A 26,285-nucleotide genomic window follows, 5' to 3' on the forward strand; every position below is an offset into this window, starting at 1 on the left:
AGAGTTCCCCTCCCCCGAGCCACCCCTTGAGGCCTGCACTCCAGCAGGGTGGGTATACATGGTGAGAGAGGGGGAGTTTTAAAGGGGGATTCTGTTGCAATCTAAGTAATCCAATTATGTCACCAAAGAGATATTTATTCCTGGGAATGCCAACACAAAACAGAAAAACTGGGGCTGCCTGGGGCCGCGGGTGGAGAAACAGAAAGACCTCTACCCAAGCGAGCTACACGGATGGCGACTTACCTCTCAATCCATCCGAGAACACGGTCGCTCAAGTTTACCAAGTAAATAAACCAAGTGACAATCTGCGGTGACCTGTGCCACAAAATGTCAGAGTGGAATGTTCAATCTGAGAGATGATAAGGAATTGGGGACAGAGAGTCAGGGAAGAATATTCTAGGTAGGAGAACAGCAAAAAGAGAGGAAGGCTCTGCTCCGAGGTGGGAAGAATTGAGGGCTGTGGGAAGAGGAGCCAGGGGCCTGACTGTGCTAGGCTGTGGCCTCACCTGTGGTTTAGAATGTGCCCTATGATACAGTATGAGGATGCATCACGCTCTCGAGCATGGCATTAACTGCTCCTGGCTCCTTCATCGGCGTCTACAGGAGCTCATTTCTGCATCTAGCCCCCATTTGTCTGCAGACAAGGAGGAAGCTAGAGGACACAAGGCCTCGTACCTTCTGCTACCCAAGCAGCAGCATCACACCATGGAGGAAGGCAGCCACATAGGTGGGGACCCAGGACGTTATTCACAGTTTCCCCTTTAGAGGATCCAGTCTGGGGCTAAGTGACAAGGCCCATCTGTTTCTGGGGAAAGATGAGTTGTCTGCTGTGGATGTGCAGTGAGCCTCGCTATTCTCTCTCTCTCTCTCTCTCTCTCTCTCTCTCTCTCTCTCTCTCATTCTCTCTCTCTCCCCCCTCCTCTCTTCATCTGTATATTATGGTATGCATGCCTGTGTGCATGCATGTTTGCATGTGGATGTGCAGGTGTGCATGCACATACGTGTGGAAGCCCAAAGTCGATGTTAAGAATCATCCTCCATGGCTCTTCCACCTTATTCACTGAGGTCTCTCATTCCAACTCAGGGTTCATTGATAAGACTAGTCTCACTACCCAGCCTGCTCTGGGGAATGCCCTGTCTTCTGGTTCCTGAGGCTGGAATTACAGGCAGGCTGGCACACTCACATGACGCGTGCAAGAATTCTGGGGCCCCAAACTCTGAACTCTGATCCTCTTGCTTACACAAGTACTTCAACACCTTGACCGGCTCCCCAGCAACTGAGCGTCAGTTCTTGCTAGAAGATTCCTCTCTCCGAGCTGCATAAGAAGACACTGCTTCTGAAGCTATTTTGTTTGTTCCTTGAGGTCACCCAGGGAGGAGCAGTGCACTAGGCTGGAGTTCAGGAAGTCAAAGTAGGCCCTGTCTCAATAAATAAATTAATTAATTAATTAATAACATGTAGAGTGAGAGAGGAAGACATGAACATTGACCTTGGCCTCCACATACATGTGCACACTAGTGGGTGTGTAAACATTTCCATGCACATATAACACACACACACACACACACATAAAAGAGAGGAAAAGAGAAGTCCAAAAATATGTCCTTGCTTCTCTCTCTCTCCCTCTCGAGATGTTTGTTTTGCTGTGATTTGATGTGGAGATGCCAGTGTGTGGGACAGTCTCTCCATGGAGGGAAAATGAGTAACACTTTCTCAGTTTGTTTACTGCGCAAACACGCTCAGACACAGTGGAGGATGGAGCACCAGCTACAGGCTAGGTGACAAGAACGGGAAGAGAAACAGGAAAAGGCCCAGCCACCTTCCTCTCCAGCCCACAAGTTCACAGTAAAGCTGGGGGAACATGCAATGAGACACATCCCTGCCCTTCTGGTGAGTGTCGTAAGGGGTATGTGCAGACACACACACATGCGCACACACGCGCACGCGCGCGCACACACACACGCCTGTGTACAGCCTCTCTTGTGGTCTGGTTGAGTTTACTCCTAGGGCACCCCAACCACCACCCATCCATGCCTTTTATTATGCCCTCAGCATTCATAGACAGTGATATCCACTGCACCACTGCAAACAACGTGATGACGTTTAGTCTACTTCCAACGCTGGGCAAACACAGCCACTGTCTAGCTCCGAGACACCTTCACCATTCAGCATACCCTACAAACAGTCCTAAAATAACTCAGTAAGCAGGTCCTCCTCGGGCTCTGCTCTCTCGGCCACCTGTCTGCCCTCTGGCTGCCTAGATCCACCTCTCCTGAATTTTCACGGGAGCAAACTATGCCCTGGGGCCTGCACTCTGCCATCTAAGAATGTCCTCTCCTCTTGCAAAAGCTTGTCCATAGGGAAAGGGCAGGGCAACCAAATACCTTTATGGTCCTACATAAAAGAATCCAATGGGGCTGTAACTCGGTCGGTAGTGTTTCTATAGCATGCCCCATGCCCCGAGTTTGATCCCAACACCGAATAATCTAGGTGTGATGTAGCATGCCTATTAAGCTCAGTATTGACCTGTAATGCCAGCAATTCAGTAGTAGAGACAGGAGTATCAAAAGTTCAGGGTCATTTCCCACTATATAGTGAGTTGGAGAGACCATGTCTCAAAAAAAAAAAAGTTTACTGAAAGCACATGGGATTAACTGGCATTTTAGGATTACTTACCCTCAACCTCTCACCATCTGGTTTCTGTGGATTGATGGGTAATTGCAAAACACTGCCCAGAGCCTCAGTTTCTTCCTAAAACAGGAGTACTCTTTCCCCTACAGAGTCAACCACACACAAATGCCCCATCTTCTACTTGGTTCTCAAGAAAAACTCTTGAACCTGGAGGGTGAGTTTCCTTTAGAGCATTCCTTTGGCTTCTGCAGTTTGCTCTCAGCCCCCATCCCCAGGTTGACTGGCCTGGAATGGTGGCACACTGTTGGCGGGGTTACACTTGGCTCTTTGAAAACCTCCTATTTGCATGGAATGAAGCTTGCTATGGTAACAAGGTCTGGTGGCTGGAATCCAGGGCCCCACTGAAAAATGCAAAGCCTGTGTGTGCTCTGGGAGAGAAAGGAGCCAGGAAGGGCTTATGCAAGCTAAGGTTACCTCAATTCTTCTCAGAACGGGGAGTAGGTAAACCGAGGTAGCCCGGTTCAACATTCCTACCTCGGGAAGAAGGAGAGAAAAAGAAAGCCCCGCCACACCTCCCAACCCTTCTCTGGCCTCAGTTCCTTACTCCCACTAACGTTCAGGCCAGCCAAGCAGCTTAGGACCAGGTACAAGCTAACCCTCCATCTAGGGGGTGCACACATTCTCGATCTCCGGGTTGCGGGCAGGCCGCAGCACCAATGGCCCGGGGTAGGGAAGGACAGCGCAGGTCAGGCACTGAGGTGGGGGTGGAAGGTGGCAGGCTCACTGTCCACCAGCTTTCCTCCCCTCTGGGCATTTCATCTCTGCAACTGGCAAAGCAAGAACTCCACTCCTGAGCTCACTCCAGCAGCCCCCTCCCTCGGCCCACCATCCCACGCTCCCCTCCAAGAGGCCCCCTATGCAAGCAACCCTCTCCCATCGCCTCCTCCGCGGCGACCCCAGCCCGGAGCCGGGCAGTAGTTGGCCGGGGCGGGGCTGCCCACCGCCGCAGGGAGGGGACAGCGGGACAGCCGGGGCCCCGGACGCACCCCTAACCCTTCCGTTGGGGGTGCCACCTCCGACCTCACACGGGCGCCGCCCTCCTCCCCCACTCTCCGGGGGTGTGTCCCGGAGGTGGGGAGCTCACGAGGCCGAGGAGGTCCCCAAGGTCCCCAACAGGGCCCCCTCCCGAGCGAGCCGCGAATGGTAGGCTCCACTCGGAGAGCGCCTGGCCCGGGCGGCGCACGGTGTCCTCTGCTCGCAGCTCGCCCGCCCGCCCGCCCGCCTGCCTGCCGGGGTCTCGCCGTTCGCGGCTGCTCCTCCTCCTCTCTTCCTCCTCCTCTTTCTCCTCCTCCTCCCCCCGCCGCCTCGCCACCGCCGCGGCTCGGGCTGGAGGCGCCGCTGTCATTCCTGCGCCGGAGGAGCCGGCGCTTGCCGGTGCCCGGGGGTCGGGGCGCGGGGAAACCCGGGCCGCTAGGGTGACCCAACAGGTAGAGCCGGGGCCACGGCCGGCCACGCGCCCCCAACGCACATCATGCAGCTCTTTGTCACCTCTCTCGCCCCCAGGCCAAAATCCTGAGCATGATGGAAGACAATAAGCAGCTCGCGCTCCGCATCGATGGGGCGGTCCAGTCGGCCAGCCAGGAGGTGACCAACCTGAGAGCCGAGCTCACGGCCACCAACCGGAGACTGGCGGAATTGAGCGGTGGAGGCGGTGGCTCCGGCTCGGGCCCGGGAGCTGCGACCAGCGCCTCGGCAGCAGCGGTGACGGTGGCTGACTCGGCGGCGACGACCATGGAGAACCATCAGCACAGCGCGCAAGGTAGGAAGCGCCGGGCGCCCGGGGCGGGGACCCAGAGCGTGCTCACCGGTCCCAGTGGTAGCAGGGCCCGCGGTATACGCCACTCTCACAGCGAGATGGCTTTGCCTTGTGGCTCATAACCCTTTTCGCCTGACCATGTCCACCCGATGCTCCCCAGCTTGGGAGTTGCAACACGGTTGTCATTAACGCCAACTCGGGTGCAGTGTGCATGGGGGTCACACGGTCACACCGGCCCCTGCCGGCTCGAACTAGGCGCCGCTGCCTGGTCCTTTTCAGGCGTCAGTGGAAAGTGCCCTTTGGAGAGCACACAGACCCCAGCTCCGCTGCAAACTTTTCATGCCTTCACCCCACAGTCCCCTACACCCCTCCACTTCCAAAGGCCTCTTAAATGACTCCCCTAGGGAATCTTTGGGCTCTGCTGCCCTGGGGGAGTGGACTTGCTGGCACTTTTATCCATGGACGCCAAGCCCCTTGACTGGGTTGCATCTGGAGTTTATTTTCTCCAGGCTTGAGATGGTGCGGGCAGTCCTGTATGGATGCTTGGGTCTGCAGGGAGTTTTACATTTCCAGCAACTATACAGGGAAGAGTGCTTCCCAGGGGGAAATCACAGACCTCAAAGGTTGATTGATGGCTGTCTGGAGGAATGAAGGCTTGAATGGTGGGTTGCTAGGAGCCCCTGTTTGAAGGACCCTCTGCAGTTTAGAGGAAGGGGGAAGAAAAGACAGCTGGCCAGTGCTGACATTGAGACATGACACTTCTGAACCCCTCGTAAGGGTTAACGGTGTGATCTAAGGTGGTCCTGCCATGCATGGTGCTTTCTGAGAGTTGGGAAGCAAAAACTGAAGCAAGCTTTGCAGGATCCTGCATTCTCCCCTCCTACCCTGCTCCCCTCCATCATCCTTTAAGAAGCAATACCGCTGTTTATTTAAACCATTCAGATTGTAATCTAAATGGCTAAAAATTCAAAGGGGTGGAGAGGAGGGAAGAAAAGAAAACCCTCTGGTCCAAGAGGGTTACCTGTATAAATGTGTCATTTGGATTGTAAGGTACCAACGCTCAATGGTTCAGAATGATTTTCTGGTTCTGCTATCTCAACAGCTCCTCCTGAGTGTTGAGAGAGAATGTTTTTATGGGGATGCCTTCAATGGCTCCATCGGTCTGTTTTGGCCTTACCTTCACGGGAAGGTATGTCTTTGCCCTGTGAGATTCACAGCTTCAAGATTTGCAGTTTTGTGAATTCTAAGTCAAACCCTAACTTGGTACTTCCGGCGCCTGTTGGGTGTCTTTAGGAATCGGGCGAGTAATTTGATCATGATGTAATGGCGAGAAAGTGGTGTGGCCCTGGTGTTTGCTACGGGGTTTTCACGGTTGGCATCCGGTTGTTCTTGTCATCCATCCCTGGTTATGTCATCGTGTGAGAGAGAGCCATAGGTGAGAGAAGGCAAACGCAGACTGCAGGATAACGCTTTTGGTTTCTGTAAGCAGCGGCTGTTCAAACATTCCAGAACTACCCAAGAACTGGCATTTTGCTAAGAAGGGACATCAAATAATCCTGGGACATTCCCACCATCCTCTCGTTCCTGGACAGGGAAAAAGTTAAGTGACTTTTCGTCTGCGTGCTGGTTGCGCCGTGGACTGGGTGTGCGAAGGGATCCAGAGTGCCTTGCTGGCACCCTTCGCTTGGGAAGTGAGAGGCTAAGGCTGGCGTCACGATGGCTGAATGGTTGGACAGGCACAACAGGGAGTGTTTCCTTTTTCTTTTCTGTTTTGTTCTGCTTTGCTTTTTCCTACAAAGATGTACAGGGCTACAGTCATGGAAGTGGCTTTGGTAATCACTCGATGTCTTTAAGAACACACACCACCAGTAGCTCCCTGTGCCCGTGGGAACCTGTGCACCTGCCTGACCATGACTGGCAATGGGTAGGTAATAGGACAGAGGAGAAGGGTCTGGTTTCTGTCGGTACCGCTGATGGTTTTCAGAACTTGGACAATGAGCCCTTAGTGACCAGATAATCAGAATGTATGCTCATGATTTCTAACTGAACACATCTGTGGGTCACATGTGCATTCAAGTTAGTATGACTAAGTGGGTGAGGCGGGCGGAAGAAATGCAAAACTACTGTGTAAGACCACTGGGCACTGACTTATCTATAGTAACAGCGCCTCAATCCTGGAACAGATGTGTCCACACATGCATATGTGTGTACTGTGTGTGTGTGTATGTGTGAATGTGTGTGTGTGATGTGTCATTTAGTCTTTGTGAGGTTTTGCTTTCACTCATTTTGTTTTTCTGGGGGACTCTGGCACCGTTTTTCTAGAAGCCCTCAGCAGAGCTGATCTAGTCACCCCTTTAGCTAAAGGGGAGCCTTGCCTTTTTGCAAGCTCATTTTTTAAGTATGGCTGGTCACCTCCGCTCCTGTCCTTCCTGACAAGGCACCAGGATGGCGCAGGGAAGCTGGACCCCTTGGGCTCCTGGTCTTCCAGGTTAGAGTCCCCCGTGTGTTTATGTCTCGCCTGCACTGCAGCCGCTCAGCGGGACCAGACCCTAAGGATGCCTGGTACAGTTGGGCTGTCAATTCTCACATCGAGGCTTTCAGCGAAATGAGGATCTTTCAAAATACAACTGTGTAAGTCACTTTTAGCTAAAGTGCACATGTACACATCAAGAGTGTGCTAGTATGCCTTTAACAATATTAGCACAAACGATTACAGGAAAAGGCCACCTTTTACATCCTCACTCCCCACCAAGAGACTCTCAGGTCCATTTTTAGTTGGGTTTTTTTTTTAAATCCCTTTTGGAAATGAATAAAGGGAGTGCATCACTTCTTTGCTGGGGACTTTTGCGCTGGGGAGACCACTGGGTTGGCGCCTTGTGATGAAGCAGACTCGGGTTTTCCTAGAGGGTTAAGGCAGCGTGTCGTTTAAACAAAATATTAACTCACTTGGGTAGCCCGTGTGAGCATGCATGGTTGCTATGTAACGGAATCTAGAAAGTGAACGGCTGGAAATCTGGGCTCTCGGCACTTCGCAGGATCTTCTTTCGGAATTTCTGTTGAAAGAGCTCTTGGCAGCGGGCCCATGGCCTCTCTCCTGTTGCAAGAGAAGCTGGATAATCCTAAGGAGGACTGCAGGCCAGCCGCGCCAAGGGCATCCGTGCCGGGTGGCGCATTTCACAGCCCCAGAGGCCACCTCTTAGGTTGATGGGGTCACAACTGTGTTTGACAGGTGGACAGAAAGAGGCTTCATTTGAAGAAAAAAATAAAAGCACTCGAAATACAGGGCTAAGCATTTGTTTCGATTCATCTTGTTGTAGGAAGGGGGTTGCTTGAAGTAGCATTTCTAAACTGTTTTCCTAGTAGTACCCAGCTCTGGGGAAGTGTATTTAAAATGCTTGCTGTTCTTTGAAGGCAAAATATAGCAGTTTGCTTCTCTGAAAATGTTTTATCTGATGAATGACTAATATTAGATTCAATTGGCTGCTTTGCTGTGCATAGAATAAAACAATTAAGAGCCATTACACCCAATTTAAATAGGTGTTAACCGTATAGAACATAAAATGCTTACGCCAGCAGGACGGATGCTTACTGCCTCGAGTTTACTGTTTATTTCGGGTGTGTGCACATGCAGGCCTGTGGGTGCCAGGAGTCGGTGTTGGGTGCCTTCCTCAGTCATTCTCCACTTATTTCATGGGACACGGTTGCTATGCGAACCCGGCACTCACTGATTGGCTAGACTGACTTGGCCAGTGAGCTCCAGGTACCTTTCCTGTCTCTGCCTCCCCAGTAGTAGGATCGCAGGCACATGCTACTGAGCCCAGCTCTTGTCCTTCGATGGTGGGGATCTGAACCCTAGTGCTCCTGCTTGTGCGGGGAGAGCATTTTACTGACGAACCCTGTCCCCAGGCCCCACTGGCAACTGTGGCTACAGAAAGTATTTTACTTTGGTGTGGAGCAGAGGAGGGGCGGTCCCTGTCTCCTACAGTTGTTAAAATGGGAAGATGGGAAGGCTCAATCTTCGTCTCTGTCCGTTTTTATGACTTCACACAGGTTGTATTTCCTTCTCTAGGCGTTTGCCTAGGTCTCGCCATCTCCTCTGTACTAAACACTGAAAACTCTTTGGCGAAGTGCACATTCCCTTAGGAGCGGCGTGTACGAGGAATCCACGGAGACACTAGACATTGCTGTCCTACAAAAGAACTTCTGTGCCTTGGCACCTGCTTCTCCATTCACTCTGCTTTCGCTATCGTTTTCTAGGAGGTACTTTTTTTTTTTTATCTGCTTCAAAAGAGGGCATTTCCCAGCGGCAGACAGGGTGCAACCTAGGCATATGAGGACATCTCTGAGGCCCCTCACTCTTGGTCTCTGCAAATGGGCTGAAGGGCTGTGTCTTTGCCTAACCTGGAAGGCAGGGCTGTATAGTTCCTTCTGAAAGTTACTGCCCAGAGTCACCAAGACATTGCTTACGGGTGAGATTGAGATTAGTTATTAGCCTATGGTTTACTATCTTCCCTTTGTCTTTAAAGATGTCTTGGGAGGGTCCCTGGAGTTCAGTTTCTAGTTCCGTTTCATATTGTGGCATTTGTTTTCGTGTGTGTGTGTGTGTGTGTGTGTGTGTGTGTGTGTGTGTCTTTCCACAACCTCTTTGATGTCAAGGGGAAGTCTCAGCTGGTCTGATTTTCACAAGAGGCCCACTCACATCTCAGTGTGAGGTGGCCAGGGTCTCTACACCTTCCCCCTTACTCCTCAACCCCAATAGCACCTTTCGGGGATCCCACAGGGTTCGAATTTGTGACTTCCTGGCTGCCTGGGAGAGGGTAACAGATGGGCTTGGCAGGTGAGAATTGCTCACTGGAAGTCTGCCTGCCCACCCTGTAAGCCATGTGGAGCACAGAAAATCAAACTCGGGGTCTTGGACACATTCACTGGGTATTTTATGTGTGTATCTGGCATTTACTCCCGTGTTGTACAGCTAAGAAGGGAAGGGGCAATAGGAATGCCCCCACCCACCCTTTACAACCCTCTGTACCCATCATAATGAAGACCTGATATAATAACCTCTCATACTAAGTCTGGTTAGCAGTCCAAGTCTGGGAGGGGGAAGTCTACTAGTTGGGCTGGCTAATTTTGATTATCAGCTCGGCCCACCTGGGGAGAACGAACCTCATTTGAGGAACTAGCCCCATGGGATTGGTCTGTGGGCACGTCTGTGGGGCATTTGCTTGATTGATAACTGACCTAGGAGGGTCCAGCCCACCGTGGGTGATACCAACTCTAGGCAGGTGGGTGTAGGCTGTGTGTTAAAGGTAGTTGAGAGTGAGCCTGGAAGCAAACCAGTTAGAGGCTTTCTTCCCTGATCTCTGCCTCAGTTCCTGCCTGTAGGCCCCTCCCCTTGATCTCCTGCCCTGGCTTCCTTCAATGATGGGCTGTAACCTGTAAGCCAATAAACCCTTCCTTCCTAAGCTGCTTTTGGTCAGAAGGAAATGAGGACATTTACTTGAATCCCGTATCTTTAAGACCAAAATTTTGAAAGGCCCCTAGCAGTAGAGAACTCTATGTGTATGCATATGTATTTGCATATATGTGCACGTGTGTATATGCGTACCACAGTACTTTCAACTTTGAAGGTCTCTAATCATTAAAGACTCAAAACTAAGCCAAGCCAAGCATGACTCAGCATCGTGTTGCAATTGTTGGAATGTTCTAACAACTCCCGTGGATTGGAAGATGTGTACATTGGTTGTAGTCAGAATTTAAAGGGTCCAGATCCATCACCTCTTCCCATTCTTGAGGCAGCAGGAAGGAGCCTAGTCTCATGATGAGCCCTGCATGCTCTGGAATGGTCTACCTGAACTCTGGGCCTTGGCCCCTCATGCACACACATGGCTTACATGTACACACACACGCCACATAGATCAGACAAGATGGGAGGGAACTCATTCTGCCTGTTAGACCCAGGGATCTGGGTCTTAAGCGATCTTTCAAATATGAATTATCCCATATTGTTTGGGTTAAATATCAGGGCAAACAACACTCAAGATGACACAGGCGCCCCCAGCGTATCACACAGCCTGTTGATGCCCCAAGGTACAAGGAAGCGGGTTCAGACAGAATCCCTTAAGAAGGGACAGTGTCCCTGACGCGACAGGGTGGTCATCCATGGTGGCAGAGTGTACCTAGTGGATGCTTCATAGCAGGGTACATTCCCCCTCTCCAACCAAAATTACCATCTCTGCTCTTCCTGCCTGGCTCTACACCTCCTACATAGAAGCCGGCAGGAGACCCAGACTCAGAACGCTTCTTCTACCCTATGAGGCTGGACGAGACCTGATGATGTTGCCCATTTGATGCCCCTCAGATCTGAATGGTGGCACACAGGTGGTTCTCTGCGGGCCTCCCTGCTTCCCCCTTGGAATGCTCAGCCTCCGCAGACATGAAAGACGCTGGATGGAGTCTGAGTGAGTTTGGCAGCAGCAACCGTCCGAGCAGGTGGCTTCTGTGTAAAAGGAAACCATCGGTTCTAAATTTATTCTGGTGTCTTTGTTGAGATGGTGCCAGACCTCTGGGTCAGGCTCCTGAAAAGCCCTTGACCCCTTTCCCTCCCTCTGATTAATGGGGGCCCTCACCCCAGAGCTCGTAACAGCTCTGCCAGAAAAGAGGTCCGGGCTTCTGTTCCCCTTTTAGGCGATACTGTCAGGCCCAAGGACAGAGACAAGTTGTAAGAAGATGATGCCCCTCTCATCCGCCAGCCCCGACCCCTTCCATCCATGCATGTGCCCAGGGACCCCTGTAGGGACGGGGAGGCCTTCCTCTCTCAATATTGCCTCAGCTGTACCCAGTGCTTGAAGTACAAGAATCCTTCAGTGGGATCCAAACGGCTTTTGGAAGGAAGCCGGCCCAGGGCTGATACTTTTCATTCGCCTTCCGATGTGGCATTGTGGTTCTCCAGGAGCACCTCTGAGGTAAGTGATAAGGCACCCCAGTGCTCCAGGTCTCCTTAAAGCATGGCCTCACTCCTTTCTGGATATTCGACTCAAGTTGGAAACGAGAACTAATTTCAACGCCTTTGTCAAAGTTTTCAATAAATCATAATAAGCATATATACTTTATGAATCCCAAGCCCAGTAAAGGCAACACTGATCCCCAGTTTGGGGCAAAGGAAACCATGTCTCAAAGAGGTAAAGTCCCATCTGTAGTGACATGAAAATGACCAAGATGGTGACAATGTCAGGTACCATGTGTTAATGCTTCCTATAGCAACCATGGGTCCTTGTAATGACTTAATAAGCAGGTACCACTCTAGTACCCATTTCTTGTATAAGAAAACTGAGGCATAAAGATGCTATGGTACTTGCCAAAGAGCATGAAGCTGTTACAGGACCAAGATCTGGCTTCAGTGTCCCTGTCCTCACTCACACAACAGTTGGGTGCCTAGGGTTAGTCCACTACCACATGCCAAGATTAAACCTACAGGTCCCTCTGCTGTTTAAGCCTGTGCATGTTCCCTGGCTGTCTCCTAAGCAGGAGGCATCCTTAGGTTGGCTCTATTGAGAGGCTGTGGAGCGCCCCATAATCCTCCTCTCCCAGATGGCCTAAAGTTGATGGCATTCTGAGGATTGTTTGTGAGCAAGCATCAGGCCCTCTTCCTGAGGGAGTGACCTTGCCAGCAAGGAGACAGCGGGGGCTGCCGACAAGCTTCATGGCCATGGGGTCAACAGAGGAGGGAAAGCTTAGGAGCTTGGTTTGGGGACTTTCTGATTCCTTGGACCTCATGTGCTTTCTGTTCTAAACAAAACTGGAATTTGGGGATTCTCTTCCAACCAAGGCCCCTGTTCCCCCTCAGCTTCTCCTTTTATGATCTCAGGAACTTCCAATGGCCCCAAACATTCCCAGCTGTAGACCAATTGACTTCTCACAGACCCTTTCCCCAGGGTCCTCATCTTCAGCTGTCAACAGGGCATGACATTTCCTTGTTGCTGTGGCCTTTCTGTGCATTGTAGGCTTACCGGACACCAGTAGCTCTCTCTGTACCCCAGTTGCGATGACCAAAGAATGTCCCCAGAAGTTGCCACATGTCTCTTTGGGCCAAAATTGTCCCCAGATGTGACCTCAGGGGAGGTCATCTCAGATTGACAGTGTCTAGAGGACTGAGGCGTTTCCTGTTTCCCTCTGCTTCCTAGAACTCTGCCTGAAACACAGAAGAGCTCAGTAAATACGTGTTGAATAAGTGAGTGGGTGGATGGATTGGGAGATGGGTGGGTAGATGGGTGAAGAGAGGAATGGGTGGACGGAGAGATTAATGGGTAGGCAGGCAGATGACTGGATGGGTGGATGGGTGGACAGGTGAATAAGTGAATGGATGTATGGGCAAATGGACAGACAATACTGACTTGTGGATGTGTGGGATTAGTCTATTTATTATAGGAAACATGGTCTCCTGAGGCTCCTTGATTACTGATGTCTTTTTAAATGAGTGCCTACATATCACGGCATAAACCCTGCTCTGAGCCCTTTGTTTATAATACATTTGTTCATCCTTTAAACCACCCTGTGAAGGGGCTGCGGAGAAGGCTTGGTCAAAACAGTGTAGGCATGAGAACCTGAGTTCAATTCCCACAACCCATGCAGAAAATTAGGCATAGTAGGCAACACCTGACACTCCAGCACCGCGTGAGGTGGAGACGGGAGCCCCGGGTGCAGTGAGAGACTCTGTATCCACAGACAAACAGAATGAATAAGGTGGAATGAAGAGCAATTGAGGAACACACCCTAACATGGACCTCTGGTCTCCACCTATGCACGTGTGCATGCATACACATGTGTACATGCACTGATGAGTATGCACACACACACACACACACACACACTTCCAGACCAGCCTGAGTCTAGTAGAAAGTTCTTTTCTCTGAGCCAAAGCCTGACCTGGAGAAATTGAAATTGAGAAAGATTTAAGTGCCTCTTTGCCCCATGCTCCCCAAAGGGGCCATCTGACAAGAGAACAGATGGTTTGGCACACAGGTCCCACTGCCCTCGGAGCCCGCCTGCCTCCCTCCGCAGAGGATGAGCGCACTTCACTGCAGGCTGCCTGAAGACACCCCACCTCCGGGATGGGATGGCTTTTGTCTACCACCTTCCCTGCCTCTTTTGTCCTGCCTCTGCCAGTCTTCCGAGATTGGGCTCATCCATTTAGAAACCACAGATTTAATAAGATAGGACAAGTTATCGCTCAGCCTGGGAGGTGTGGCTGACTCGGAAACATAATTACTTTTTATAATAAAGGTCTAGACGTATAATGGGGAAACAGACAAGAAAGTGACAGCACAGGGGCTTCCCTGACGGGCATGACAAGCGTGACATGTAGCAAGGACAGAGCGGGAGCACATTAATGTCACCTCGAAAGGGCAGACTGGCCGCGATAGATTATTAAACAATGCAGTTTCTTCATAGGTTGGGATTGGACACGGCAGATTACGGTGATGAGGTGGGACCTTCTTGCAGGGAAAAGATCATGAAGAAAGAGTTAGGTCCAGCTCTTGAGAATCTGAGGCCTAAAGGACAGGGAGTTCAAGTCCAGTCTGGGCTATATAATAAGAATATCTGCAAAGAACCCTTCAAATGTTGACTGTATTCCTTAGGATCCAACTTTAGGTTCTTTTTTACCTTTTAACATAAATGCTTTCTCTAAAGGGCATCTGTGTGTTGTGTGTTCTTTATTGCTCATTATGTCAAATCTACATAAAAAGTAGATAGAAGGAGATTGTGGAGGAAGAAGTGAGAGGGAGGGGAAATGGAGAGAGGGTCATGGAGTGTGGGAGATCAACGTGTGTTCCATGAGTGTGACAAAGTCAGAATGAAATCCTGTGCTTTGTACAATTGCCATAAACCAGTGGGGGGGGGGAGGGGACTCTAACTCAGGGGGAAAGCAACTGGAGGAGATAGAGGGCTTGAGTCTAGAATGATAGCATTCAAGAGGCCCCAAAATCCCTCAAGAGAGCCAGAGGAGATGCAGATCTCGAGGCAGAGAGTCAGAGACAAGATGCAGATCTCAAGGCAGGCGTACCCACAGCTTTCGGAATGAGCTTCCCACTCCTGTTAGCCTTTTGGCTGAGGATGAACCTCTTGCCAACTACGACAAACAAACTTGAACTTCTTCACTTTCCTTTATGAACTTGAATTTTGAAAAGAGCAACCATTGAACATGGTGCATTTGTTTTCATTTAGTCAGGGCAATTTGGAGCGTGGTGGGATTCGTGCCCCTCTTCTTTCTTTGTTTTTCTTTGCTTTTTGTTTGTTTTCCTGTCCTCTCCATTTGGAATTCTGTGCTCTGAACAAGAGGATGGTATGAAATCCTCACCCCGGACAGTGCTGGAATCCAGAGAGTGATCAATGGTGCTGAGGAGACCTTGCCCCCAAGTTCTGTTCCTTGATTGTTTTAATCAATATATCCATCAATGTCACTGGGTTTTTTCTGGTCCTACAAGGTAGTCATACCACATTCACAGTCAAGGGTAGAGAAATGACACATGTCTGCACTCGCTGCTTGCTTGTGCTTGACTTGACTTCCCCATTAATAGAGTTCAGAATGGTGCTGCCCCTCCTCCCAGATGATTCTAGGTCATATGACATTGACAATTAAAGCGAAACAGACAGCAAGGTGGTTATAGCATCTCTCAAGATGGTGCCCTGTCCTCGATGTCCAAGGACAGGCCATGGCATGGGACTCGTTCTTACATCCTCTCCCACCATTTCTATAATCTTTAACCTGTGCTCAGGCTCGCCCTTGACCCTCCATCAGGAGCTAGAGATTGATAACCTAGCCAGATCACTAGGGAAATATGTAGACAGAGACTGCTTGTTCATTTCCCAGCCGCCCAGACCCAAATAATAATACAAAACTATATTAATTACACTAAACAAGTCAATATCTTAGGCATATTTCTAGATAGCTCTTACATCTTGAATTAACCCATTTCTGTTGATATGTGTAGCACCACGAGGCTGTGGCTTACTAGTAAAGGTTCTGGGCGTCTGTCTCCTTCAGTAGCTACATGGCGTCTCCTTGACTCTGCCTACTTTCTCTCTTTATCTCTGTTTGGACTTCCTGCCTGACTTTACTAAGTCATTGGCTGAAACAGCTTCTTTAATAACCAATGGTAATAAAAGCATATTCATAGCATACAGAGGGGAATCCTACATCAGGAACATCTTCTGATTCCAGTGGCTTCCACCTGGTGATGAATTCCCCAAAAGACAAGATCTTCTATACCCCCGTATCACCACCATCCAGGGCTTTAGAGTATGGGAAACCCCGGTATGGGGCCTTGGGCTATCAGTTCATGAAAGTTTGTAGTCACCATGTGTCGGGGGGGGGGGGTTAAAGCAGCTAAGTTACCAAATCCACCACTTTTCTTTCTCTTCACTGTCCCTCTAAGGAGACCCCCGAGGTCCACAAAGACTCTTTTACCAAGGTCCCTAAGGTAGTATGACTTCTCTAAAAAATGACAACTGCCAAAGTCCACATAGGTTACCAGATGTTCCTGTGGGGGACAAAAGAGCTCCTGGCTTGGGAACTCCTGATCGAATGGAATGACATTCAACATGTCCCATGGACTGAGACTCATGGGGTGGAATTCTTGGGATTCTGTTATTAATGATGCATTTGTGTTGAACTCCATCAAGTCCTCTCCCTTTTAAAGGAAATCCTTTTATTCCCCCAGTCCTCTTCTGTCTCCCAAAGGCAAGGTTGGTTGTCTTTGCTCCAAAACATAGGTTTTCGCATGAAGCTTCCGTGTGACTTAGGAACCTTGCTTGTAGGAAGATCTCTGCATCCCCTGGTAGCCTTTTGGCTGTCCCTGCCTCCTAACATACCTGGACCCTGCTCATACCCATGTAGGAGCCTCTGGATGGATGGAGCCCATTGGCAGTTCATGTAATAAACCAGCCTGCTGTCTTTGATGGGAACCAACAGAAAGCTGTAGTTCTGAGTTGCTCAACCCTCAGAGGCTGGAGGGCTGAGCGCAGATGAGAGACAGATCATGTGTTGCAAACTGCTTCCAGAAAGTGACCCTTCCCTGCTGAGCAAGCTCGTGCTGGCAGCATTAGCCAGGGGCCACTTTCCAGGAGTTTAAACATTAGCCAGGCATCTAGTCCACGTTTACATCCGAAGAAGACATTGCTGCCACCACCTTCCTGCTGGGCAGTAATTCCAGGAGAAAGGCGGGAGAGTACATCCTGGCCTCTCCGAGTCAGCGGCCCTGTCTTTTTCTGTTTGAGGAAATGCGTGGATGCATTGGGTTTAAGTTACACTCAGCACCAATGCTGCTTCTGCATCAGCGTGCATTTGAGAAACCATGGGGGCTGGGGAGGTGGCTCAGTTGGTAAAGTGCCTGCTCCGTGAGCATGAGGAACTCGGTTTGAGTCCAGAACGGTGGCATATGCTTGTAATCCCAGGGCTAGGCGAGGCGGAATTAGGTAGAGTCCTCTGGCTGAATGGACAGTAGTCAGCTGAGCTGTTTAGAAAGCTCTGAGCCAATGAAAAGACCTTGGCTCAAAAATCAAGGTGAACCACGCCTAAGAAATGATGCCTGAGGTTGACAACCGCCTGCATGTGCATATGTGTGCATGTGTGTGCATGTACACCCAAAACCATGAGTACCCATGTGCATATGAACACTCACATCTGTAACACACATGTAAACACACACACATCTGCAAAACACACACACAGAGACAGAAAGGAAAACACAAAATGATCTGTTCTCTCTTCAAGCTGTACATTGGAAATACAAAGATTTGGACTCCCCGATGCTCTCTCCGGCCACTCAAAAGGCCACCCTGTGGCCTTTGATCTTACAGTGCTGCAGTGGATGCAATTGGACACACGTGCAGCTCCATGTAGGACAACACCCAGCAACACAGGGTCACAGTCAGGAGTTTGGCACAGGCCCTGGATGATGGAGTCTGCTGTCCTAAAATTCTGCATCACTTCTCGATGTTAAAATGATTCCTGTCTCTTGAGCCTGTCTCTACCCTCGCCTGACATAATCGGATTACTCTGTAATTTGGGCCTATGGCTTTAAGAGAAGCCATATAAAATCTTCTGCAGAGTGCCTCGTGGACTTGAAGACAGGAAAACACCAGTTATGGTCAGAATAACAGAACTGGCCCCCAAACTAGATTTCGGGCAATATGATTTGATTGGCCACCTGCCATCCCTAACTAGCATCATCCTGCCCCGTCTCCAGCTCTGCCCTCAGACCCTTCAAGCATGCCATTTATCACATCATTTTCTCATTTATGCCGGCACTGGATAACGACCTGATCTCCACAGCCTGTTCCGATTTATGAGAGGAGATGGCATTTACAAAGCCATTTCTCCGTTCTCCCATAGACGCCCGAAACAGGTCCACACTTTCTTATAATAAACCTTCCTTTTAACAATGGTTTATCACCTGCAATTAAGATCACCTGGATGAGCCTCATAAATGACTTTCATGTCTCTTCTTTTGTGTTTTGTTAATCTTTTGCTCGTGGGTTGCCCAGCAATTGGGAGGGAACAGCCCAGGCAAGGGAATTCCACTCAGAAGACACCCCTTACTGTTGGAGGGGAGTGGTCTGGTAGGCTGTGGTCATCCCAGGACCAGACTTAGCTGGGAGGATTGTCTGCACATTGTCAAAGTGGTTCCTGGTGTGGATTTAGGCATTTGAAGGAAGAAAATACAAGCAAACTTGACCTGCTTCGGACGAGCCTTCATGGTCTGTCACACACGAGGCTGGCATCGAAGGGAACAAAAAGTTTAGGGAGCTGGGAAAATGGCTCATTTGGTAAAGGGCTCACAGCACAAGAGTGGAGCTGCAGCGTGATCTCCACCACCCACATAAAAAGCTGGATACCGTGGGACATGCCTGTAAATCCCAGTACTGGTGAGGTAGAGGCAGGAAGATCCCTGGGGCTCCCTGGCCAGCCAGACTGGCCTAATTGGAAAGTCTCGGATCCTAATGACAGAGCCTGTCTCAAATAATCATGATGGTCGGTGCCTGAGGAATAATGCCCAAGGTTAATCTCTGTCCCCCACAAGTGCACACGCACGCACGCATATGCTCTACCCCCTCAACAACAGCGAGAAGAATAGTAATAATAATTTGGTAGCTAGAGTCAGACTCATCATTTGGGTTTGGTCTGGAGTGATGTCGGGAGATCACAGGTCCTAGAAAGGGTCCTACACTGGGCACGAAGGAAAGGTCTCCACTGAGTCCGTGGTCTTCAGACTACGGTACTGGCATGGGGAAGTTCAGCATTTATAGTGTGGACATAGATCTCCGTCCCCTACTCGGTGTCTGGCCCAGCTCTCAGTGTTTCTGAGTGGGAGGACGTAGGGACGTTTCTTTACCAACAGAAGCCTCTGTTTCCCCATAGGGAGCCCTAATTCTAATGCTGCTGTAAGATTAAATTAGAGGGTTGTGATATGCCAAGCCCAGGACCCAGTGCTTGCCAAGTCCCCTGTAAATGTCATTCATAAATGTCCCCAAGTGTTTGGCATCCTTGAGGCACCAAGGGAAGAGACTACAACCATTTCTTCATTTATTCATGCAATTAACACTGACGAACGAGCACAGTCTAAGTGACGGATGCTGTGAAGGGTACCAGGGTACCTGGGCAACTGAGGTGTTCACCTGCCTCAAGATGGATGAAGGATGGGCAAAGAGGGGAGGACCACAGAGGGGGACTCGAGACCTGGATTCTAACCCTGACTCTGCCGCCTTTGGACTAAAGAACAGCAAGGGGGCTGTCTCACCTCCAGAGTGGCTTGTGATACCAATGGTCTGGTACCAATGGTCCCCATCACCTGTGATCTATAGACAGCTGTGTGGAGAAGGGGTGCTGGTTACATTGCTGTGACAGAAGCAGCTAAATGGAGGAAGGGTTTAGTTGGAATGACAGTTTGAGGATGCAGTCCATCGTGGGAGGGGGGAACATTGGGGTAGGAGCATGAGTCAGGGGGTCCAGAACCCCAGGCCATGGGTGGTACTGCCCACAGTTAGGATGGATCTTTCTACCTCAGTTAACTCATATAGAAACTCCCTCTCAGAGGGAGCTAACCCAGGATAACCAGGCAATCCCTCACAGCTGTGCCTCATGGAAAGTCTCCTGGGTGATTCTAGACTATCATGTGAGCAGTCAGTATTAACCAATCACAGGAGATGGGACACTGAGTCAGCCAACATGAGCGTGCTGGGTGAGCCTGACCCCTCCGGCGTTTCTTCTGCCCATGGTTTCCTTCGTAGCATTACTGACCGCTGCGCTCAGTCAGCTCCACTTCCAATGCTATTTGAGAGGGTTCGGGGTGCGTCGTGAGGAGAATAAAGCCTTCCCCGGCTTAAGCAGAGATGGTGCAAGCCTGTGATCGCGGCCAGAGGTGCATGTGGAAAGTCACTTGAACTTTGGTGTGGGGAGTATGATAGCCCCAGGGCAAAGCACTTCGGTGGGTTGTGTCTGTGCCAGAGAAGAAGGAATGCAGAAGAGAGAGTGGGCAGTTAAAGAAATTGAGGCCAAGTGGGCCAGCTGAGCCACAGAGCACTGGGGTCAAGTCATCCCTGAGTTCCTGTGCTTCTCCAAGGGGTATTCATGTAGATTCAAAAGTCCATACTACAGATCCTGGAAAAGCCATGTGATGCCATACACGCTTCATGGCGTGTGTGTGGCGGGGGGGGGGGGGGATATGCACATGAGTGTGCCAGGATATAAAGTGTTTCCCTCTGTCACTCTCTACCTTGTTTCCTCTTGACAGGGTTCCTCCCTGAACCCAAAGCCTGCTGTTTGTAGTGTAGACTGGCTGTCCAGAAAGATATGCCTGTCTCTGCCCCCAACACTGAGGTTACAGGTGCCTGCAGCCTTGCCCAGCTTTTTACACGGGAACTGGGGATTTGAACTCAGGTCCTCGTGCTTTCAGAGGCAAACACTCTCACTGAGTCATCTCCCCAGTCCCTGACCAGTCCTTTCTGTGTCTCAATGAACCTGCACTGTGAAGCGGACAGAGTAGGGAGAGAGGGGATCCCCTGGTCTAGGGTGCATGGCTCAATTTGGTTCTCAGCAAACACAAAAGATCATGATTTGGAAATGAAATAATTTAGAAAAGAGCAAGCCAGATGACCAAATTAAAACATTAAATCTTCCTGGAGTTTCTGTGCTCCGAGCCATGTAAATAGGGGTGAGGGCAGAGTCCCTCTGCCCACAAATCAGCCTCTGGAGCCAGCGGCCATGGCTCACTCAGGTAGCTCAGCCCCTCACCCTCAGTGCTTGGCATTTCTGAGATCCAGGGGGGTAGGAGGGTCCATTTGTCATCCTGACTGCCCTCCCTAGGGTTTCTTGGAGGCACGATCTCAGGGTTGCCTCCTGCATGAAATATGAAGCTCGGGACAGAACCGGGACATTTCTGTGAGGCAGGGTACACAGGGGAAGGCCGCTTCTCTGCCCTCGCAGGCTCATTTGCATTTCTCCTGCTCCCAACCATTTGTAATATAGTGGTGGGTGTCCATCAAACAGCTATTAACGGTGCAGCCTATTCCTAAGGGGCTGGCTGGGCTGCCTCTTACACATCCGGGGGACGGTGTGGCCCACATGTTGGGTCACTCTGTGGGTCTCCTGAGCCACCGTGGAAGTGAGGGCTCCCCCTTTGTTTCTGCTTAGCCTCTCAAGGCTCCTGCATGCTAATGACCTTGGCGTATGACTCCAGCCCTTTAGCTGGGTGCCGACACCTGCTCCATCAATTTCCAGCATGCTGTCATGTTGGATCCCATCACAGATATTTTCTTGTCTGCGCAGCACAGCTGCCATACAACCATCTACAGCCGCAGTGGGTCAATGCATGTGAATCTCCATTCTAAGTATATGGCACATGTGGGCATGCTAAGGGCTCAGTCGATATTAACTGTGAATGTTAAACCATGTTAAAATTGAGGACGGGGAAAACTGAAGACCTAAGTTTAATTCTCGAACCCAACATTCTAAAGGAGAGAGAGCTGAGGGGTCTTTGGGTCTAGCATGTCACTGAGACCTGTGTGGTAGACCAGCGTGCCATGAGGACAGGGTCACAGTGGATGTGGGTGGCATAGCATGGCATTATTATTGACACAGTCCCTATGTCCCTTGTGTTTTCTAGAAACTAGGAAGCCAAGGCAGGTTTCTAAGACCTTGGGTGTCTGCCAGTTCCTTTGAAGAACTTTTCTGGGTAGACTTTGGGCATGATGTGCCCACATGAGCCTTCTGTTGGCATAACTGGAAAATTCTCTTCCTCTCTCTAATGTATGGATGCCTGGTGAGGGAGCTGTCAATGGGATAGACCTGGGTACTTCCAGGCATTGTTAATCTATTTCCCTTAAGCTACTAAGAGTGGTCAGGTGGCTTTGTGAGTAGGCTGGACCTTGCTTGTTGTGTGCCCTGGGCAAATTATCTAACTTCGCTGGGGTTTCAGTTTCTCTGTTTATAAAACGATACATTATAGTAGAGACAGATTCATTTTGAGGTTCAATGAGGTGACAAATACCAAGGCATTTTGGTTCCCAAAAGGCTCACGCATGGCTTTAAAATGCTTTATAGGGAACAAGCGAGAATTTCTTCAATGAATTTATTTACTTGTGTATGTGTGTGGGTGCATGCACACGAGGTGGGAGCACACGCGCACATGGAGAGGATGTTGGATCCCTTGAATCTGGAGTTAAAGGCATTTTGGGGGTGGCTGGACTTATGTGAGTGCTGGACCCCAAGTTCAGGTTCTTATGATAGCACAGCAAACTTCGTAACTGCTAAGCTGTCTGTCCAGCCCCAGAAAGAGAATTTTTTAAACAATTTATTTACTTTTATTTTATATGCATTGATGTTTTCCCTTTGTGTGTGTCTGTGTGAGGGTGTCAGATGCCCTGGAACTTGAGTTACAGACAGTTGTGGGCTGCCATGTGGATGCTGGGATTGAACCTGGGCCCTCTGGAAGAGCCCAGTGCTCTTAACCGCTGAGCCATCTCTCCAGCCCCCAGAAAGAGAGATTCTAAGGGAAGTTCTGAGGCCCTTTAGGAACTCAAAGGGTAGACTGTTTACTGCACAGGCGGTGGCAAACTGGACGTGGGCCTCAGTTCCAGGTGGACAGTCCACACCGATAGAATGGCGACAGCGGTACCCACACTGGAAATTTTAAGTTAAAGGAGGGTCTTATTCCGTGAGTCCCAAATGCTGCAAGCTAGAAAGAAGCTGACCTAGGAAAGTCTGGGGGCAAAAGCCACCTGCCGTGCCTGGGCAGAAGCAAGGGGCTTTCAAGTAATAGTCATGGCTCCAGGCCCAGCTCTGCCACTTACTGTGTGTGACCTTGACCAGGGCATCTGATCTCTTGCAGCGTGTGTGTGTGTGTGTGTGTGTGTGTGTGTGTGTGTGTGTGTGTGATGTGTGTATGTGGTGTGTATATGGTATGTGTGGTGTGTATATGTCTGGTTGTGTGATGTGTTGTGTGGTGTGTTTGTGTATGTATGTGTGTGTAGTGTATGGATGTATATGTGTTTGTGTATGGTATATGTATGTGTGCAGTATGTGTATGTGTGTGTATATGTGGTGTGTGCGTATGTATTTGTGTGTGTATATGTGGTGTATGTGTATGTGTTTGTGTGTGTAGTGGTATGGTATATGTGGGGTGTGTGTTTATGTCTGTGTGTATATGTCTGTATGTGTGATGTGTGTGTATAGTGTGTTTGTATGTGGTGTGTGGGTGTATATGTATTTGTGTATGGTATGTGTATGTGTGTAGTATGTGTATGTGTGTATATGTGATGTGTGTATGAATCTGTGTGTGGTGTATATGGTATGGTATATGTGGTGTGTGTATATGTCGTGTATGTGATATGTGGTATGTTTGTGTATGTGAGTGTATGTGTTTGTGTCTGGTGTGTGTGTGTAGGCAGTGTGTGTATGTGTGTGTAAGTGTGATATATGTGCATGTGTTTGTATGTGTGTATGGTGTGTGTGTGCAGTGTGTGCAAAGTGTGCATTTTTGTGTGTGTATTTGTGTGGTATGTGTGTGTTTGTACTGTGTGTATGTGTGATGGTGTGATGGTGTGATGGTGTGTGTGTGTGTGTGTGTGTGTGTGTGTGTGTGTGTGTGTAGTCAGAGGTCAGGCCAACCCCTTCCTCAGTTGCTTCTCATCATTCTTTAGAGACAGGATCTCTCACTGAGCCTCGAATTCATCAGTTCAGATAGACTGGCTGGCCATCGAGTCTCCAGGGCCCTTCTCTCCACCTCCCCAGTGCCAGTGCTGATGTTACAGGAAGGTGTGGTCACACTTGGCTCTTTAAATGGGTTCTGGGAATTTGAACTCAGGTCCGCACAAGTGCATGGCAAGAGAGGGACTTCTTGCTCGCCAATCCCTGAGCTTTGTCAGGGTATGTAGAATGACCGCCATCAGTGGATTTTCCCCTTAGAACCAAATGCTGGGTTTGCAGGTGGGTATATCTGCCTTCTGAATGTAGAAAATGCTATGTTGAATCCAGACGCTCTCATAAGAAGAGTGCTGTTCACGTCTGCTGTGCCTTCAGCCACACTGCTTTTCAAGATTTCAGCTGTATGGCATCTGAGAATAGGACTGCCCCAAAGCCCTAGTATATGGCTCAGTGCTTGCTGTAGGATGTGGTCCTCCAAGTCAAACAGCCGCCACCTTCATCAGAACAGCCTCCCTGCTTGCGAGAGTCCATCAGCACTGTGCTTGTTGACTCTTGACCTCTCCTCATAGGAGGGGGAGATGGGGAGAGTCAATTCCAGCTGCCCCTTGTGGCTGTTGGTATGTAATTCTGCCCTGATAGTTGGTGGTCTGCTGGGTGGGTGGGAGGTGCTAGAGTGTACAGGCTAGAGGAGGAGGATAGAAGAGGGGATTAAGAATGTGCCATTTGTTTGGCTATGGGGAAGCCACCATCCATCCCTGGTGTAGACTTTCTAGTGAGCTGCTTTGGGGTCCTCTGCTCTCCTGGTTCCCCTGGGTGAACTCGATAGAGTCATGCTTTGGTTTGTCCTGGAGTCCTTATGATGAAGGGTGTACACTGCTAATGTCTCCTCACAGATGGAATTCTCACACACCACCACACTGATTCCCAGAGGCCCCTTAGCTTTGCGGGATCCTCCCCGAAACCAGCTGCAGAGTAGCCCTTCCCTTCCTGACACCCCAAAGAATTTGGGCCTTAGCTGAGAGGTTAGAGTCTTCCTTGCTCTTGGGAACCAGGCAGAAGCCAAGGAAATGGCATGCATAGGAAGATGCAAAATCTGGCAAAACCCACTTCTTGCCTGGGCATTCTAAGCATGACACCCTAGGAGCAGGAAGCCACCAGCCAGTCTCAACTAGCACAGGCCATCAGCCGCGGAGACAGCTTCTCCCCCTCCTCGGCATGCAGTGAAGGGGCAATTTTGGAAGAAAAATGTACCGATTTTTCTTCTCCTTTACCCTGTGTCTGGAAGTCAGCTGTGCCTCAGACGTTTGAAACACAACAGCCCTTTAATAAATGACACCGGTCAGAAGTCTCCAAAGGCAGCCCATTGGAACTCCATCTTGGAAAGAGTGGACTGTATCGATATGTTTTGATTGAGTTTGCTTCGTGTTGGGCCTCGGTGTGGGGGAGGGAGACACAGCGGGCAGTGACAAATGGGATTATGTTGACTAAAACAAGGCACCTTTGAGAGCTCTTATAAAACATTAATACCTCAGAAATCTCTGCTTCACCTTTAAGCCTAACCTGAAGTAAAATACCTGAGTGCCTACCTCCAGTTCCATGAGGCCTTGTGGCAGGAGTAGATCCTGAGAACCTCTCAGTTAGCTAGACGCTGCTGCCGTGTGCGAGTGTCAGTGATGGTGTGTGTGTGTGTGTGTGTGTGTGTGCACATGTGAAGGACAGAGGCCTATCGTAGCTGTCACTCCTCAGTAGTCATCCACCTTGTTTTTGAGACAGGGTCTCTCACTGACCAGGAACTGACCGATGACCCCCGATGACCTCACTGCCTCAACCTCCCCAGCACTAGAACTAAAAGTGCACAGCCCCATGCTTGCCTTTCTACAAGGGTCCTGGGGCTAGAACTCGGGTCCTCAGGCTTGCACGGCAAGCCCTCTGATGAGTAAGCTATTTCCTCAGCCTGACTATCGTTTATAAATCTCCATTTTAAAGTTTTCAAACACCCCACAGAGCCTCCCTGGACCTACGTGACCAGAACAGCGTGCCTATGGCAGCAGAACTCAGTAAAGAGACTCCATTCCTGTGTGAAACAGAGCAGAGTTGGTTCCTCTCGGGGTGTGAGCCCTGACTGAACATGACTGATCTTTGCCTACAGTGTCTGCACTGTCAGGATGTGGCTTCTGGTGTTGCCGGGATAAATACCACTGTGAGTAGCAGTTCCCAAGGACATCATTATTACAGTGGTTAGCAACTCCAAAGCCCCAAACCCCCTCATTCCCCTTCCTCCAGCCCCACCTGCTCTCCCCAGACGTTACCCCAAACTTCACCTGAACAAACAAGAATTCTCGGCTTCTCGGTGAGGTGATGTCTGGCTTTCCCAATGAAATCTCACAGGTAATTGCTAGTCTGTGCCAAGAGCCCTAAAAGAGGGAACTGGGGGTACCCAGTGTGTATCACCCAGAGGATGCCCCACCCTAGGTGGTAGTTATGGAACTGGTCAGTAGGCCCCTCTGGGGCACTTCTCCCTTCTTCCTCAGCATGCTGCATGTGCGTTGGTTTCCTTAAGCTTCGTGCACAGTTCCGAGGGTGAAAGCGTTAGGAGGCCAAGGAAGTAACTTTCAGAGTAGGAGCTGTGGTGAGCTGTG

General features: G+C 50.0%; 1 protein-coding gene across 6 annotated transcripts in view; it reads left to right on the plus strand.

Annotated features, from left to right (window-relative positions):
- Kazn (kazrin, periplakin interacting protein) overlaps positions 1-26,285 on the plus strand; it is an 892,416-nt gene that overhangs the window by 540,260 nt on the left and 325,871 nt on the right. For 5 of the 6 annotated variants that reach the window (XM_050120356.1, XM_050120354.1, XM_050120350.1 and 2 more), the window contains one exon: positions 4,196-4,451. In XM_050120356.1, coding sequence (XP_049976313.1) covers positions 4,196-4,451 — 256 coding nt within the window. Of the gene's footprint in view, positions 1-3,928; positions 4,120-4,195; positions 4,452-26,285 lie in introns of those variants that run through there. The other variant, XM_050120357.1, reaches the window with a different exon arrangement.

The sequence above is a fragment of the Alexandromys fortis genome, unplaced genomic scaffold (genome assembly GCF_014885135.2).
Source record: "Alexandromys fortis isolate MF-2015 unplaced genomic scaffold, M_Fortis_MF-2015_v1.1 scaffold_174, whole genome shotgun sequence".
In the NCBI taxonomy this organism is placed as follows: Eukaryota; Metazoa; Chordata; class Mammalia; order Rodentia; family Cricetidae; genus Alexandromys; species Alexandromys fortis.